Source organism: Eleginops maclovinus, chromosome 11, assembly GCF_036324505.1.
Source record: "Eleginops maclovinus isolate JMC-PN-2008 ecotype Puerto Natales chromosome 11, JC_Emac_rtc_rv5, whole genome shotgun sequence".
In the NCBI taxonomy this organism is placed as follows: domain Eukaryota; kingdom Metazoa; phylum Chordata; class Actinopteri; order Perciformes; family Eleginopidae; genus Eleginops; species Eleginops maclovinus.
Window position 1 is genome coordinate 1,193,981 of NC_086359.1, and position 17,564 is coordinate 1,211,544.

Below are 17,564 nucleotides of genomic sequence, written 5' to 3' on the forward strand. Positions count from 1 at the left end.
TCTGATATTATTCATTTATTAGATGACTCTCTTTCCTGCAAGAAGAAAAGGTGACGAAAAGCCAGATCAATGACACACATATAGGGTGTGGGTAGCCTATATATTAATGGAGTGATAAGACAATACCTTCTTCTCATGTTCCAGCTTTTCAATTTCTAATTCCAGCTTTCTGATCTCCAGCCTCTTCTTTGTGCGGTCTAGCTCCAGCACTTTCTTGTATAAACTGCGGACATTGTCCACTGTGGCCTACACAACCCCCACCCCATGTTGTACACATTAGCCTAGTATGCATTATATTCAGTAATTAAACAAGGAAGGAGAAACTGTACTTTGTCTGACTGTGAGGTCCCTGGGAGGGAGGCTTCAGGAGGGGAAAGCTCCTCCAAGTCCTCCTAACACACACACACACACACATTGCATTAATGACACAGGTCACTTGATTCAGACAGTACTGACAAATGATGCTCACCCTCCTAGGACATTAATGTGGCATATAGTAGCAGTAAAGTGTTTTAACCTGCATGTGTGTGTCGGAGGGGGCTGTGAGGGTCTCGTCATCATCATCATCATCATCATCATCCTGAAAAGATTCAGAATTTTACGCTGCACCCATACTTTAGGGGTGACATAGCCTAATTTACATGTCATGGATGTTATCCATTTGAATTACCTGTGTCAGAGGATGAATGCATCCTGGTGGCTGCAGGGTTGTGATGTTTCCACCCTCGACTGCATGCAACAGAAGACACATGTTACTGATGATTCAGGGGAAGAAAGCCAAAATACTCTAACATGAAGAACGATGAATGCCATACATTACCTTGCACATAGAGGGTGGACATTTCAGCTGCCCCAGGGTTAGACTGTACCCCTGCCACCCCATCCATCATCACCCTGCCACTGTTGTTGGCTAGGGCCAACTCTTCAGCAAGAGTAAAGGAGTCTGGTGCCCTCCCTCCTCCTGTGCGCCTTATTTCTACCTTCTTCTTGTTGGCTGTTAAAGACAGACACATTTAGCTCTCTCTGACAAGACACACACACACACACACACACACACACACACACACACACACACACACACACACACACACACACACACACACACACACACACACACACACACACACACACACACACACACACACACACACACACACACACACACACACACACACACACACACACACACACACACACACACACACACACACACACACACACACACACACACACACACACACACACACACACACACACACACACACACACACACACACACACACACACACACACACACACACACACACACACACACACCATTCTGAATGATGTTTTTGTACTTCATCTTCACCTGCTGCCAGGTCCGTTTGGCGCTGCTGGTACCTCTGGAAGTATTTAAGGGACATACACAGAATTAGTGAAGGGGACTAAACATTCAGTTGTCCTGCTTCATTTGTGGTTGCACATACGATACAGTAACGTTCCGACTGTTATTGTACATCGTCCTGACATACTGTATTCAGGTTGGGATTATTTTAACGGACATATAGGCCTAGAAGTAAAGAAATAGGCCTACTTACGAATTTACGCGGTCTGTAATTTGCTGCCAACACCCCAGTCGCGCCTTGTTTGCTGCCGCGGTGTTGGATTTAGCAGCCAGGGTCGGTTTATACTCTTCATAACTCCTCATTATGATCTCGCATTCCTCTTCTGTGAAATAGGGAGAGCGCGCCATGATCGAGAGTGTTTTTTTGCGCTGGTACCACCCCTTTTATGTGAACGCGCAGTAACTCTGGTTGAGTGAACACAGGTTCAACTGATCAACTTCATAATCAGCGTCGTAGTACCGTTTAAGACCAATCAAGATGTCCAGGTTTAGTCAACCCCGGGTTACCGCGGAAACCCTGAGTTAGTTCTAAGTAGGTTGAACTCCGTTCGTAGTACAGGCCCCAGGTGCTCCCGTGCAGGTGTTGTTTTTGACTCACAGCTTCACTGAGTTGTTGTTGTTGTTGTTGTTGTGTTGATATTTGTTTTTGGTTGACTGTGTGTGGCTGTCATGGCTCAGATAAAACCCTGTGAGCCCTCGGAGCTCTACAACCTGCTCAACAGGAGGGGCTCGAGGCTGGCGGAGATCAACTACCTCTGTCTGATGGGTAAGACATGTACTATCAAGAGCCATTTACAAACCGTCAAGGCACTTATTTTCAGAGGTGTAAAGTAACGAAGTAGATTCACTCAAGTACTGTAGAGTACAATTTAGAGGTCCTTGTACTTTACTTGAGCTTTAAACAGCTTCAGCTAAATTAACAAAATGCATCTCTAAAAATGAAATGACTGGACTGAATATTTAAGTCACCAAAGAGTCAAATGATTTAAATATTTTACCGAAAGTCCATCAGAACTGTGTTTGTCTCCATGCTACCTGATGCACCGGCATTATAATATAATACACATACAGACCATGTTTCTGCTTGCTTTACTTCTTATACTTAAGTATTAAGCGTGATCATTTCCCCTCATAGTCACCAAAGTAAATATCTCTCCCATATGTCCAAACAATTTTAACTCTAAGTTGGCATTTTTCAGAGGGACAAATCAGGAAAGTATAACCTAAAGAAAATAATGAGTGATGTCTGCCAGAGCAACAAACTCTCGCGAGATTTGACAATAAAGACGACTTCAGTCCGACTGTCAGCATTCTGGACTAACATCGAGTGACGCTTGCTAATATTCCTAATGCTTCACATGTTGGTGAGCTCTTAGCTTGATAAAATATAAATAGAAGACAGGCATGTATGTCATTTTGTACGAGTGGTGTCCTACGGGAAGTATTGGTGACCACAGAATGAGTTCATCTGCTTGCTTCACTTTTTTGTGTCTCTTTTCAAGATGCTCGAGAAACCCAAGACTACAGAATAAGTCACATCATAACAGCCAAGAATGCCAAAACGGTAGGGTGTCATGTAGTGTCTGTCTCATGGTGGTCGGGGGAGGGGGGATAATCTCATCATTGTGTGTGGTGGCATGATGGAAGTAATAACCAGGCTGTTTGATGAAGTGTTGTTAGTGATTATACATGTTGATGCTGTTGTGTTGTTCTTCAGCTGGTCTCTGATATTGTGTGTCACTATCTGCAAAAACCCCAAAAAAGAAGAGTAATGTTTTACTATGTTGATCAAAACTAAGTGAAACACCAGCCTTTCAATGCAGCTTAGCTTTTGACTTACTTGCTGGGTTTGTGCCAGATATCTGAACTTCCTGTGTGTCTCTGCAGGATTCAGAGGGTTTGTTCCTGCTGCCCGAGGCGCTGGAGGTGGACAGCATGCAGCATGTGGTCGTCTACGACAGCAACACCAGCTCTCTACAGGAAGAAAGTAATGAATGGCACTGATGTTATACCCTTCCCCTCACTTCTGTGGTAGTATATCTGCGAAGAATGTCCTCCATATGTGATGTATTATTATATATATGACATTATTAGATAGCAGTTATTCCACTGGTTTAATCTTTGAGGACGCTTTGTGTTGTATTACGTTAATCTCATGTCTGCAGGCCGGGCGGTGCTTTGTGCTCGGGTTCTGTCTGGAGTCTCTCTCTCTCCGGTGCTCGTGGTCATCGGAGGCTTTCAGAGGTTCTCCGCTCTGTACCACTTCCTCAGGACGGAGAAAATTATGTACACCATCACAGTGAGACACACACACACACACACACACACACACACACACACACACACACACACACACACACACACACACACACACACACACACTGCACTTTTTCCTAGAAAACCAATGCTATCCTCTCTTGTGGACCTGTGTGCTTTATTCAAGTCAAACTGTATTAAATATTTAGATAATATGATAAAGCCTTTCTGTCTGGTTTCAGGAGCTGGAGAACCTGAAGCAGTATCCGGTGGAGATCCTCTCAGGACTCCTGTACGTCGGGGATGAGAAGCAGAGCGCAGACTGCAGCGTCCTCAGAGAGATGAAGATCAGCATCATCATCGCCCTCTCTCAGGAGTGAGACTCGTCTTTACAGAACGCTCTGAGGGTTTAATCTGCTCAGATTAATTTGAGTTTGTTTCCATCTAGATCCTTGAAGGGAAATCAGACCGTGGTAAACCTCCCAGTGGACGACTCAGTGGACTCTGACTTGTACTCCAGTTTTGAAAGAATCTGTGATCTAATTGGTGAGTTTTACTTTTAATTCCGTAGAAGTATTTAGAATGCAAACATAAATGACAGAGAATCAAACTCTGTATTTAACTTCAGTCGAGCTTTATTAAACCGTGGGACCTTGTATCTCACATTAGATCCGAATCATACTTTGGTTTGATTTTGCAGAGGTTATTCTGCACTGGTTATGATCTCTCTCCTGGTCTTCAGCCTCTCACATCAGCTCGGGCTCTCGGGTGCTGATCGTTTCTCCTCGGGGTCGAAGTCGCTGCAGCGCCGTCACCATCGCCTTCCTCATGCAGCACAAAAAATACACACTGCAGGTGTGTGTGTGTGTGTGTGTGTGTGTGTGTGTGTGTGTGTGTGTGTGTGTGTGTGTGTGTGTGTGTGTGTGTGTGTGTGTGTGTGTGTGTGTGTGTGTGTGTGTGTGTGTGTGTGTGTGTGTGTGTGTGTGTGTGTGTGTGTGTGTGTGTGTGTGTGTGTGTGTGTGTGTGTGTGTGTGTGTGTGAATAAGTACTCAGGTCTTGTACTTGAGTAAAGTAGAAGTACTCAGATCTTGTACTTGAGTAAAGTAGAAGTACTCAGATCTTGTACTTGAGTAAAGTAGAAGTACTCAGATCTTGTACTTGAGTAAAGTAGAAGTACTCAGGTTATGTACTTGAGTAAAGTAGAAGTACTCAGATCTTGTACTTGAGTAAAGTAGAAGTACTCAGATCTTTTACTTGAGTTAAAGTAGAAGTACTCAGATCTTGTACTTGAGTAAAGTAGAAGTACTCAGATCTTGTACTTGAGTAAAGTAGAAGTACTCAGGTCTTGTACTTGAGTAAAAGTAGAAGTACTCAGATCTTGTACTTGAGTTAAGTAGGAGTACTCAGGTCTTGTACTTGAGTAAAGTAGAAGTACTCAGGTTATGTACTTGAGTAAAGTAGAAGTACTCAGATCTTGTACTTGAGTAAAGTAGAAGTACTCAGGTCTTGTACTTGAGTAAAGTAGAAGTACTCAGGTCTTGTACTTGAGTAAAGTAGAAGTACTCAGATCTTGTACTTGAGTAAAGTAGAAGTACTCAGGTCTTGTACTTGAGTAAAGTAGAAGTACTCAGGTCTTGTACTTGAGTAAAGTAGAAGTACTCAGGTCTTGTACTTGAGTAAAGTAGAAGTACTCAGGTCTTGTACTTGAGTAAAGTAGAAGTACTCAGATCTTGTACTTGAGTAAAAGTAGAAGTACTCATATCTTGTACTTGAGTAAAGTAGAAGTACTCATATCTTGTACTTGAGTAAAGTAGAAGTACTCAGATATTGTACTTGAGTAAAGTAGAAGTACTCAGATCTTGTTCTTGAGTAAAGTAGAAGTACTCAGGTCTTGTACTTGAGTAAAGTAGAAGTACTCAGATCTTGTACTTGAGTAAAGTAGAAGTACTCAGGTCTTGTACTTGAGTAAAGTAGAAGTACCAGAGTGTAGGAATACTCTGTCACAGTGAAAGTATTCTAAATGTTCCTCCAGTGAAAGTAGAAAGTACTCTCCTCTAAATGTACTTAAAGTAGCGACAGTAAAAGTAGTCATTGTCTGATTGGTCCATTTCAGAATAATATCTCTGATATGTTTTAGAATGATTGATCATTAAAGTGTTCTCAGAGCTGGTAAAGGTGCAGCTAGTTTGAATGGCTTTGTATACTGCAGGGTAGCTGCTGGATTTACTGCAGGTGAACTACAGTCTGATTTAAGGGGGATTATATTTACCATCATTAATCCAGATCTGTAAAGTGACTAAAGGGATTAAATAAATGTAGTGGATTAAGAGTACAACATTTACCTCTGAAGTGTAGTAGAAGTACACAGTAGCAGAAAATGGAAATACTCAAGTAAAGTACAAGTACCTCAAAATTGTACTTATGTACAGTACTTGTGTGTGTACTGCTTTTCCGCCTGTTAGAACACAGGTTAACACTGTGGGGTTGTAAGCGGTGACCAGCATTAATGGATACTCAGCATTGGTTTGTCAGCGGGGGGGTTTATGTACAAAAGGCCTTTTATGTTAATCCGTTGGTTCTTAAAACAAGTTGTTGAGAACAGGATTATCATATTAGTGGCTGACGCAGCTACACGCTGTTCAAATCTCAGGATACGAGATGAACAGAATCACACATCACAATCCCTCTGTAACTCACAGAGAAGAACTTCAAATAACAGTAAACATGTCGGTACATCACTGGTCTGATGCAACCACAATGGATTGATTGGGAATCTCCTTTTATGTAATAATTCTATCGCTGTGATTGTTTCCCAGGAGGCCTGGAGCTACGTGCTCAGACGTAAACCTGACATGAGGCCAAACTCTGGGTTCCTGCAGCAGCTGTCGGACTGGGAGCTTCACTTAACGGGGGGGAAAGTGACGGATATCTCCAAACTGTGATTAAACTAAGGAACAAAAGAAAATGACACGGATTTAATGTTGTTTTGTACATTTTAAAGGATGACATTAAAGGTACACAGGTTATGATTCTTAAACTACTTTCAGTAGGGTTATTTTTATTGAATGTTTATATCTTTACTTAAGTAAATGATCTGAGAACTTCTCCCCTCTGCTCTTTTATCACTATCCATTAAAAGAGCTTGTAATGGCAGTGAGGATCAAACGGAAATAAGAAAACCTGCAGACACTGAGGTGTTCCCAGCGTTGTCTCTAAAATAAATGAAATCCAAACAATTCAAAGGTTTGATTTATTGATTCCGTTTTGTAGTGTACATATAAAGTGACCACTTGTGTATTAAAGCAGCAGGGAAGAGTATTTTAAAGAGTAAGTTTGTGGCTGCTGATTGGCTGAATGGTGACATCTGATTGGACCAACCAGTTGCAGTCAAGCACGCAGACGTTGAATTGTGTAAAGCGCGTCTTCGTTAGCTGTGAGAGAACCGGATATGTATACGTGGCTTTAAGAAAGTAAAAGCACACAAACTTAATCCTTCAAATGTTTTACAATCGACTGTGAAATTGAGCTGTTTGTTATCCCAGTTAAATGACAACAATAGAAACAGAGACCATCACATTAATGCTGGTATAGATGTCTGTAAACATATCATTTGGTGGCCTTAGTTTAAATGATGTATGCTTGAATATGTGCAGCAAACCAAAACACAACACAGCTGTGCACTTCCTTATTATTTGCAATGTCTGAATTGCAGATAACACATGGTTGATATTTATAAAGAGCAATAAATGTGAGATGTTAAAGCGCCTTACACAGTAAAGTAGTAAGAACAAAGGACAATTAAAATATAAAATACACATTGAATTTTACATTTTGCAGTTCACTTATATGTTAGAGTTACACTTCTAATATTAAGTCATGTGATCACAATAATAATAAATCATTTTCGATGAAAATATCTGCAAAAATTGCAAACTTTCAATCAGATAATTTAAAATGTATTAGGAACAGAGTTTATCAGAATATATGAATGAAGTCTGCATTACTAGATATTAAATACAGTGCTTGTATTGGCCCCTACTGGCTTATCGTCGAGGCTTTTATTGTGAAGGCTGTACAACAGGAAGTGGTTCCCGTTCGATAGTGCTGATCTGACAGCAGCACCAGTTGCTCCCAGCGTCAGGAGGTTCTTTAATGTCGGATTAAGAACATGTTGTTTTCTCCTTCAGGTTTCACTGAATGTGTCCGAGAATGGGAGGATTTAGAGAAGAACTACCAACAAATCCAGGTGAATTAAAAGCGACGCATTTTCCGGTGTCAGATACACACCACTTATAGCTTGTTGCTAATGCTAAGCTAACACCGGGATCCGCCCTTAAGTGGTTAAAGATACTTTTAAAAACTAGAATGAAAAAAAGTGAAAGTTAGATTAAAGTTTGGACCACCAACGTGGACAGCTGGCACCGGAACCTCTGTCCCTTTGTCCCAGCACGGCATTGTTTTGCAGGAGCACCGCTGGCAGATAAAACACATTATTATTTTTCTTATTTATCTATTTTAAGAATTGACTACCGACATTATCCTGCACAATAATCAATAACTCACCTCAACATTTTTCTGTGAAGTTTTTATTTTTCATAATGAATTTTTCCTTGTAAAGAAACGTGTGGTCTTACGAATCTCAAAGTACATTTCAAAGGTGTATTTATGTGTGGATGTGACAGTTGTACAAAGCCTTGGCGTACGTTAATGTGATCATGCTAATACACATTGAAATTAAGATCCTTCATTAAGTAGAAAGACCACAGTCTAACAAACTCCGTTAACAGTAACATGTTACAAAAGAGTACCAAGAAAATACACGTGTTTGAGGAAGAAGTACTCAGACCTTTAGTAAAAGTAGAAGTGCTCAGATCTTTAATAAAAGTAGAAGTACTCAGATCTTGTACTTGAGTAAAGTAGAAGTACTCAGATCTTGTACTTGAGTAAAGTAGAAGTACTCAGATCTTGTACTTGAGTAAAGTAGAAGTACTCAGGTCTTGTACTTGAGTAAAGTAGAAGTACTCAGATCTTGTACTTGAGTAAAGTAGAAGTACTCAGATCTTGTACTTGAGTAAAGTAGAAGTACTCAGGTCTTGTACTTGAGTAAAGTAGAAGTACTCAGGTCTTGTACTTGAGTAAAGTAGAAGTACTCAGATCTTGTACTTGAGTAAAGTAGAAGTACTCAGGTCTTGTACTTGAGTAAAGTAGAAGTACTCAGGTCTTGTACTTGAGTAAAGTAGAAGTACTCAGATCTTGTACTTGAGTAAAGTAGAAGTACTCAGGTCTTGTACTTGAGTTAAAGTAGAAGTACTCAGGTCTTGTACTTGAGTAAAGTAGAAGTACTCAGGTCTTGTACTTGAGTAAAGTAGAAGTACCAGAGTGTAGGAATACTCTGTCACAGTGAAAGTATTCTAAATGTTCCTCCAGTGAAAGTAGAAAGTACTCTCCTCTAAATGTACTTAAAGTAGCGACAGTAAAAGTAGTCATTGTCTGATTGGTCCATTTCAGAATAATATCTCTGATCTGTTTTATAATGGTTGATCATTAAAGTGTTCTCAGAGCTGGTAAAGGTGCAGCTAGTTTGAATGCTTTGTATACTGCAGGGTAGCTGCTGGATTTACTGCAGGGTAGCTGCTGGATTTACTGCAGGGTAGCTGCTGGATTTACTGCAGGGTAGCTGCTGGATTTACTGCAGGGTATTTTCACACGTCTATCATTCGAGGATTTTCCCTGGTTTATTGTGAAGGATTCACTTGGATCCCTACCTTGCAGATTTGTTAACAAATAAAACTTTACACTACATCTTTTCTGTTCCCCTCCAGGACACCCACCGTCTGTACAAGCAGAAGCTGGAGGAAGTGACCCGACTGCAGGACAGCTGCTCCGGAGCCATCAGCCGTCAGAGGAAGAAACTCCGGGAGCTGCGCCTGTCTCTGGAGGAGTGAGTGTTTAAAGCAGGGCCGCTGGAGGAAGTATTCACAGCCAGTACTTCAGTTAAAGTACTTGTACTGCACTTTGAACATACTCTGTCAGCTGAGCAGCAAGCTTACTAGAGTATGTGTTCTCAAGTGTTCCTTGAAGTAAAACATGCACACTAATGAGGGGGGGGGGGCAGTGAGTCTCCTTTTCGGTAGGACTGCAGTGTTTTTGGTGTTATATTGAGAATGATCAGAGAAAACCACAGATATTGTTATTCATTATCCATGCAATGCCTGTGTTGTCAGAATAATGTTTATTGATTCATTTAGATGCAAAGAGAATCACCCGACACCCAAACTGAGCCCGGAGGACGTGGACGCCATCGCTGGGATCGAGAGTTCGATGAATGAGCGAGCCCACGCTTTCTCAGAGATGGAGGCCTTCCTGCCGCAGAAGAACGGGTCAGAATCTCCTCACTTATCCTCCGTGTTTTAGACGACCAACAGGAGATTTATCATAAACTGTCAGCCTTTTTCTACAAACATTTAAAATATTAAGCTAGAGCTGGGTTATTCTGAGGCCGTGCTGGAAAAGAGCTTTGCTCAAGAGCTGTACTAAAGGGCAAGTGTAGGGTACCTGTACTTTAGATAGTATTGTCCTTTAGTGCCACTTTATGGTTTCACTACACAACAATTCAAAGGGTAACTTTAACTACTTTTATCTGAGAGCTTTAGTGGCTAATGACTTAAATAAGTGTGGGATTGTGTTAAAAATACAGTTTATGCAGAATAACAATAAACCAATTGTGAGAAAGTGAACCGGCATGTACTCTCTTATTTTCTTTCAATGATTGAAAAAATCAAAGCTTGACTTTTATTCTGACTGAAGTAAAGGATCTGTGTGCGTCTTCCATCTCTAGGGTACTGTTTGACATTTTGCATGTCTTCATTTTGAAAGGGTTAATTTGACTGGTGTTAGAGGCTGTGTTTAATGAAGATATAGTTTCTATTTTTTAGGTTTTATAATTTGTCTAAACCCACAGAAGTAATGCTTGTATCTATAAAGCATATCGTATGAAACACCAACAGTCAACCCCATCATATTGTTGCTAGATTCATAATGAGGTATTTAGTTTAACATATATTATGTCATAAAAGATCCGGGTCATTTTAATCCCCTTTGACCTTCTCTCTTTCTTTTTAAGGTTGTACCTCAAACTGGTTTTAGGAAACGTCAACGTGACGCTCCTCAACAAACAGTCAAAGTGAGTCTGGATCTTTCTCTAACTCCACGGATGTCTTGAAGTCTGAAACCTCACCAACACCATGTCTTCGTGTCTCAGGTTTGCCTACAAAGATGAATATGAGAAGTTCAAACTGGTGCTGACGGTGATCCTCTTCGTCTTCTCCTTCACCTGCCGCTTCCTCTTCAGCTACAGGTCGTTATCTGTGTTTATGGTGGACTGTGGATATGATAAAGCAGTGTATCCTGAGAGGAACATTCAGGTTTCAGCACAAAGACAGACATCATTTAACAGAACGTAAACACTGAACCATTCGATGAGAATAGAAGCCAAACTCACAGTCGGAAAGGACAGCGACATTATGGCATCCTGTTGTGAAACCAGCTGAAGCATTCTGATAGTAACTCTATAATATAATGATGTGGTTATTGAGATACCTTTGATTATGATAAGACCAGAGCAGGACTCCTGCTGCACGCCCATTAAATGAAATGGAGTTCTGAGCGATCCGTCTTTGTTGAGTGTTGACGTCTTTATCTGTTGTGGTTTTCAGAGCCTTAGACGCGCTGTTTAACTTCCTGTTGGTGTGGTATTACTGCACCCTGACCATCAGAGAGAGCATCCTCATCAGCAACGGATCCAGGTCTGAAACAACAACAACAACAACAACAACAACACTGTCTTTATCTATATAGTAACTGTAGCACGGATCATACGAAGGCCTTCTTACCTCGGGACTACAGTAACGTTTGAAGGACAAATATAAGACATCCTGCAACTCTTTAGTTTGACGTCTCACAGACTGAGCTTTTATCCACTTCATAAATAACTGCAAAAGCTTTCACATCACTTTTAGAAATTGAAATGTTGATTGATATTGCTTCCTTAAATTGAAATCAAGTGTCCTGAGTGTGTGTGCTCAGTGTCTGTCCTGAGTGTGTGTCCTCTGTGTCTGTCCTGAGTGTGTGTCCTCTGTGTCTGTCCTGAGTGTGTGTGCTCAGTGTCTGTCCTGAGTGTGTGTGCTCAGTGTCTGTCCTGAGTGTGTGTCCTCAGTGTCTGTCCTGAGTGTGTGTCCTCTGTGTCTGTCCTGAGTGTATATCCTTTGTGTGTGTCCTCAGTATCTGTCTTGAGTGTGTATCCTCTGTGTCTGTCCTGAGTGTGTATCCTCTGTGTGTGTCCTCAGTGTCTGTCCTGAGTGTGTATCCTCTGTGTATGTCCTCAGTGTGTATCCTCAGTGTCTGTCTTGAGTGTGTGTCCTCTGTGTCTGTCCTGAGTGTGTGTCCTCAGTGTCTGTCCTGAGTGTGTATCCTCTGTGTATGTCCTCAGTGTCTGTCCTCAGTGTGTATCCTCAGTGTCTGTCTTGAGTGTGTGTCCTCTGTGTCTGTCCTGAGTGTGTGTCCTCTGTGTCTGTCCTGAGTGTGTATCCTCTGTGTATGTCCTCAGTGTGTATCCTCAGTGTCTGTCTTGAGTGTGTGTCCTCTGTGTCTGTCCTGAGTGTGTGTCCTCAGTGTGTATCCTCTGTGTATGTCCTCAGTGTGTATCCTCAGTGTCTGCCCTGAGTGTGTGTCCTCTGTGTCTGTCCTGAGTGTGTGTCCTCTGTGTCTGTCCTGAGTGTGTATCCTCTGTGTATGTCCTCAGTGTGTGTCCTGAGTGTGTATCCTCAGTGTCTGTCCTGAGTGTGTATCCTCAGTGTCTGTCCTGAGTGTGTATCCTCAGTGTCTGTCCTGAGTGTGTGTCCTCAGTGTCTGTCCTGAGTGTGTATCCTCTGTGTATGTCCTCAGTGTGTGTCCTGAGTGTGTGTCCTGAGTGTGTGTGCTCAGTGTCTGTCCTGAGTGTCTGTCCTCAGTGTCTGTCCTGAGTGTGTATCCTCAGTGTCTGTCCTGAGTGTGTATCCTCTGTGTATGTCCTCAGTGTCTGTCCTGAGTGTGTATCCTCTGTGTATGTCCTCAGTGTGTGTCCTGAGTGTGTGTACTCCATGTTTCAGGATCAAAGGATGGTGGGTTTTCCATCACTATGTTTCCACCTTCCTGTCTGGAGTCATGCTCACCTGGTGAGTCAGAAACACACGGTCAGTGCAATCCCATCAGATCTATTCTTTGTAACAGACGTTGTGTTTCGTCCTCAGGCCTGAAGGCGCTCTCTACCAGATGTTCAGAAACCAGTTCCTCACATACTGTCTCTACCAAAGTAAGGGATCACACACTCAATGAGAACATGGAGTAAATGTTTTAACGCCTTAAAGTGAAATCAAAGCCCTTCCATTAAAGGATGTGACGACCTAATAAATAAGACCTTTCCCAGAGTCTCTTTCATCTAAAAGAGGAAAGCATTAATCTGTTATCTCTTCCTGTGCTGATCATTATTCCTCTGTTCCTGTTCTTCTCTGATTGAAAAGTAGGCTTTGTCCAGTTCCTGCAGTATTACTATCAGAGCGGCTGTCTGTACCGACTGAGAGCGCTGGGAGAGAGACACAACATGGACGTCACCGTGGGTCAGTTTAATCTCAGTGTCAATTAACAATTAAAGAAGTACAAAACTAATATTAGGCTATCTCTCTAACGAGCTGGTTAGCTTTGGTCTCTTAACTTACATGTGTATACTGTTACAGCACTGAAACAGGTAAGAACACAAACTAATGCACCGTGAAAGCTCCCAGTTCAGCGAATATCCTCTAATGAAAGATTCATCCTAATTCCTTCTCCTCTCCATGTCTTCTCTCCATGTCTCCTCTCCTTGTCTCCTCTCTCCTCTCAGAGGGTTTCCAGTCCTGGATGTGGAGAGGTCTGACCTTCCTGCTGCCTTTCTTGTTCTTCGGTCACGTGAGTAACTTTACTAACATCTAGAGATCATTAATAAGCTTAAAATTCCAAATAAAAATGATGAACTAGTAACTTCTCTTCTGCTCCTCCTCTTCAGTTCTGGCAGCTGTACAATGGCATCACTCTGTTCCGGATGTTCCAGCTCCCGGAGTGTAAAGAGTGGCAGGTGTGACGTCATTTTATTGTGAAATTTACCAGAAAATGTTGCACCACTTCCTGTCGGAGTCAAAACTCTCCTTCCTGACAGTAAATGAAGAACGACTGCTGTCTGAGGATCAACGTCCTATGAGAAATCATAAAAGGGGCTTTTAGCTTGTTCTTATTAATCAGATTCAGACGTAGTGAAGTGATCTGGTGTTCGCAGGAACTGGACGTGACTTATATTTGACTAAATGCAGATAAATAAAGGTATAAAAAAAGCACATTCCAACAACAAGGAGACTCAAAGATGTTAAAAGACAAAGTGTGAAGGAAACAGATTATTAAATAACCTTTAAATGCATTTTAACAACTAATATTAATACTGATAAATATCAAGTTAAATTAGAAAAAGACACAAGTTGGTCTTTGAGCCGAAGGGTCGCCGGTTCACGTTCCGATCGGACCGGTGTGGACTGGTAGCTGCCAGGTCACATCCTGGTCACGGCCGAGGTGGCTTTGAGCAATGCACTGAACCCCCGGGCGCTGCACAGTAGCTTGTGCATACATAATGAATCTGGTTTCATCCTCCGATTCTTCTTCTAAAAAACACTTTTGGTCAGAGAAATTCACTCGATGTCCTGATCCTGGTGCATATGTTCAGCATTTACAGATTACTCCTTTTCATGAACGGACTGCTTCCTGTCTCTCTGCAGGTAGCGATGTGCGGCTGCTCCTACATGGTTCTCTTCATGGGGAACTTCTTCACCACGCTGGGCGTCGTCTACCAGAAATACATGAACAACCAAGACAACAAACCCAAGAGCTTTTAGAGAGACAGAAGCACCAAAATGTCTGTTCAAATGTTCAAAAATACGCTCTAAAATTCTCTTTAGAGCGTTTATCCGTGTTGTGATTGTCCCTGTGGATCTTTTACATGTTCTGCTTCTTCAGAGTTTCTGTCCCAGTCCAAACAAATAACCGTGTTATTTGCATCATATTTATTTAGGGAAATTACAGTTTGTTACTCCACAGCCGCTATGTATTTAATAAAACAGTCGTCCAAAGTCCAAAACGTCTTTCAGTGTTCATTTTGTCACTTCTAAATGTCTCGGATAGATTTATTTAAACTGTACGAGGCCAAAAAAGTCAAAGGTTAGAGAAAACTCTGAAAAGCAAAACATGAAAACATTGAAGTAGATTCTTTTATTTCCTCTCTTAATCGTATCACTACTTAACAGCAAATAAAGTATTGTGTATAATTTTATTTAAAACAATGGTCTTGAACTTGCTGTAGCGCATTACTGCATCGCTTTGGATAACCACAAGGTGGCAGCAGTGAGCTGTAATACCTGATCTGGAACCTGCTTTACAAGGAGAAGAATTTATCCATCAAGTCTTTAAATATTTAAATGTTAGGCACTCATCATCATCATCATCCCCATCATCCTCATCATCATCATCATCATCATCATCATCATCACTTGGTACTACAGGAAATGTACCCCGAAAAAAAAAAAAAGTTCTTAAAAAACCCATTAATGACTCAAGAATTACCCATAATGCATCCTGCTTAATGATTATTTATGTCAAATGAAAATCCTCTCACCTTAGATTTGATCATTTTGCCCATTTTTGGCTAACACATTATCATGTGCATGCAGAACAAAAGAAGAATTGGTAAGTTTGTTTTTGTGCACAAAGTAGTGAAGAACATTTATTATTCTGCCAAAAAAAGATTTACGATTTTTAAATTCAAATGACAAAGAAACGTGTCGCCTTGGTTTTTATATTTAATTTGTATTTCAGATTTAAGTGGCCAAGGTGACTTTGTTTTACTGGCCTTTAGAAGAGGGGGAGTGTATATAATGAATACATAAAATGCACCCAAGTAAAAACTTGATGAACCGTCACTGTAACTTGTGAGAGAAGAAGACAAGAGACTATGATTTAAACATCGACAGTAGAGCCTCGGTGGCAGAGCACAAAGGGAAATGAAAAGGAGTTTCTGCACAAAAGATCAGAGGGAATAATACCTGAAAAATGGAAAATGGAAACCGGCCTCACTCCCAATTTTCTACCATAAAAATCCCTGGATGTGTTACTGCTGCAGGGCGAGGGACGAAAGTGAAAGAAGAGGAGGAGGATGAAGAGGAGGAGGAGGAGGATTTTTTCTCCCAGCCTGCACCTCTTTCATCTTTCTCATTAAAGCATGGAGCAAAAGGGGGGGGGGGGGGGAGTCGAGAAATGAAACCCAAGGACCTCATGGGGAGCCGAGGGTGAGGAGGCAAAGGGAGGGAAGGATGTGAAACCCTCCTGTTTGTGTTCGGGTCAAATCTGACCGACTCTCATCCATCATAGAAACTGTGTTTTACATTTGATTGCCTCAAGGACTCGTGATATCCTCCAGAGTAGTGAAGTGCAACCCAGTCACAGGAACGAAAATAGACACTTAAAAAGAGCAGACAAACATAAACAAACAATGAGGTAAAAAAGCTATGAATTACAAAAGAGTTTTGAAAACATCTGGACTGTTCTTACACAGCTCTTCATCAGGTCTCTTGGACCCTCAAAGCTTTACATACTACGAGTCATTCATCCATTCACACAGACTCACACACAGTTGGCCATCGGGAGCACCTCAGGGTTCAGTATCTAGCCCAAAGACACATCCACACGCTTATTGAACGGGCTGGGATCGAACCAGCAACCTGCTGATGGAAAGACGACCGCACTCCCTCTCAGCCACATGAAACTGCTGACACCTCTGATCACCGCCATAGGAAATGAAAGGATAACCCTAGATTACGTTCATCCTTCAGATAGTAAACACCCATAAATCCACAACCGTGTTCATTTGGTAATTCATTTTAGTGTCTTTGTATCTTCACCGCAGTAATTCATAAACCAAGATTCTGAGGCATCAACTTAAAGGGGGTAAAAATCGGTGTAATTTGACCCGTTCCCAAATATTTCAAAGCCGTGATAAAGGTTTATTTTAGTGCCAGAAAAAAACATGTTTTGCTACGTTTTTTTCCACGAGAAAGGAATGATAATCACCTTCATTAGGTTTTGGATTTCATTCAAATATAAAGCATCTCTGGAGTCCATTTTGTAAAATCATTCAACATTTGATCCTTTTTCCACTCAGAAATCAGGTTTGATTTTGGGTAAATGAAGTCTGACCATAAACGTCAGTAAATCTTGACCTAATAAGTAGGGTTAGAGAGATTTGGGTGATTATTTATACTGTATGCTTATAAATAGTCAATCTGGGAGGGTAAAAGTTGATAGGAAGACACAAGGGTTAAATAAAATGTGGTGATGAAGGTTTTTTGTAAGAGCAGTTAAAACGGGGGGGAGAAATGAATACGACAGGAGGGTAAAACTTAACCCACCATGGACGCACACAAAGAGCTCTTATCAGGCCTCACCTCCTCCTCTCCTGCCTGGGATCAGCTCTGGACAGAGTAGTGTTGGGGGTGGGGGGGGGGGGGGGGGGGTTCTCTGGATGAGTGGCTCCCAAATACAGAAGCTTTATTTCTGAGAGTGAATATGAAAGAGAATAGCAGCCTCCATCTGGGAGCGACTGATTAAAAGAGAGGAGTGGAAAGCTCACTCTGATACTGAAATATGTGGTCGTTATCGTTAAGAAATCAAATCAAACGTATTCTCGGCCAGAATCACGCAGGATATTATTCCCTTTATAAAATGTTAGAGTTAAGGACAGCCACTGCTCTATTGGGCGCGTCTGCATTTCATCCTCTGGTGTTGTTTCTGTTTTAGAGCTGAAGGGTAAACA

General features: G+C 41.5%; 3 protein-coding genes across 5 annotated transcripts; 2 read left to right on the top strand and 1 right to left on the bottom strand.

Moving 5' to 3' along the window:
• Positions 1-1,954, bottom strand: LOC134872773 (myb/SANT-like DNA-binding domain-containing protein 4). Its single transcript, XM_063896205.1, has 7 exons — positions 1,581-1,954; positions 1,318-1,385; positions 821-994; positions 671-729; positions 518-580; positions 330-392; positions 1-246 (listed from the first exon to the last, which is right to left on the bottom strand). Exons 1-7 carry the CDS (start codon positions 1,733-1,735, stop codon positions 97-99), a joined length of 732 nt encoding a protein of 243 aa, XP_063752275.1. The 5' UTR covers positions 1,736-1,954; the 3' UTR covers positions 1-96.
• On the top strand, positions 1,951-6,904 carry styxl1 (serine/threonine/tyrosine interacting-like 1). Of its 2 annotated transcripts, XM_063896203.1 has the most exons (8): positions 1,951-2,153; positions 2,890-2,951; positions 3,275-3,374; positions 3,553-3,686; positions 3,886-4,019; positions 4,092-4,189; positions 4,386-4,498; positions 6,460-6,896. In XM_063896203.1, exons 1-8 carry the CDS (start codon positions 2,057-2,059, stop codon positions 6,583-6,585), a joined length of 864 nt encoding a protein of 287 aa, XP_063752273.1. In that variant the 5' UTR covers positions 1,951-2,056; the 3' UTR covers positions 6,586-6,896. The 2 variants fall into 2 exon arrangements, with proteins under 2 accessions (XP_063752273.1, XP_063752274.1); XM_063896204.1 differs by lacking the exons at positions 1,951-2,153; positions 2,890-2,951 and adding an exon at positions 2,684-2,751 and having other exon boundaries at positions 6,460-6,904.
• Positions 6,905-7,716: 812 nt separating this feature from the next.
• On the top strand, positions 7,717-14,837 carry LOC134872341 (ion channel TACAN-like). 2 transcript variants are annotated; one of them, XM_063895608.1, is made up of 12 exons: positions 7,717-7,889; positions 9,466-9,584; positions 9,892-10,023; positions 10,767-10,826; positions 10,905-11,000; positions 11,359-11,448; positions 12,790-12,855; positions 12,931-12,992; positions 13,201-13,296; positions 13,560-13,624; positions 13,722-13,790; positions 14,479-14,837. In XM_063895608.1, the coding sequence occupies exons 1-12, from the start codon at positions 7,812-7,814 to the stop codon at positions 14,593-14,595; spliced, it is 1,050 nt and encodes a 349-aa protein (XP_063751678.1). In that variant the 5' UTR covers positions 7,717-7,811; the 3' UTR covers positions 14,596-14,837. The 2 variants fall into 2 exon arrangements, with proteins under 2 accessions (XP_063751678.1, XP_063751679.1); XM_063895609.1 differs by having other exon boundaries at positions 13,204-13,296.
• The last annotated feature ends 2,727 nt before the right edge of the window (positions 14,838-17,564 follow it).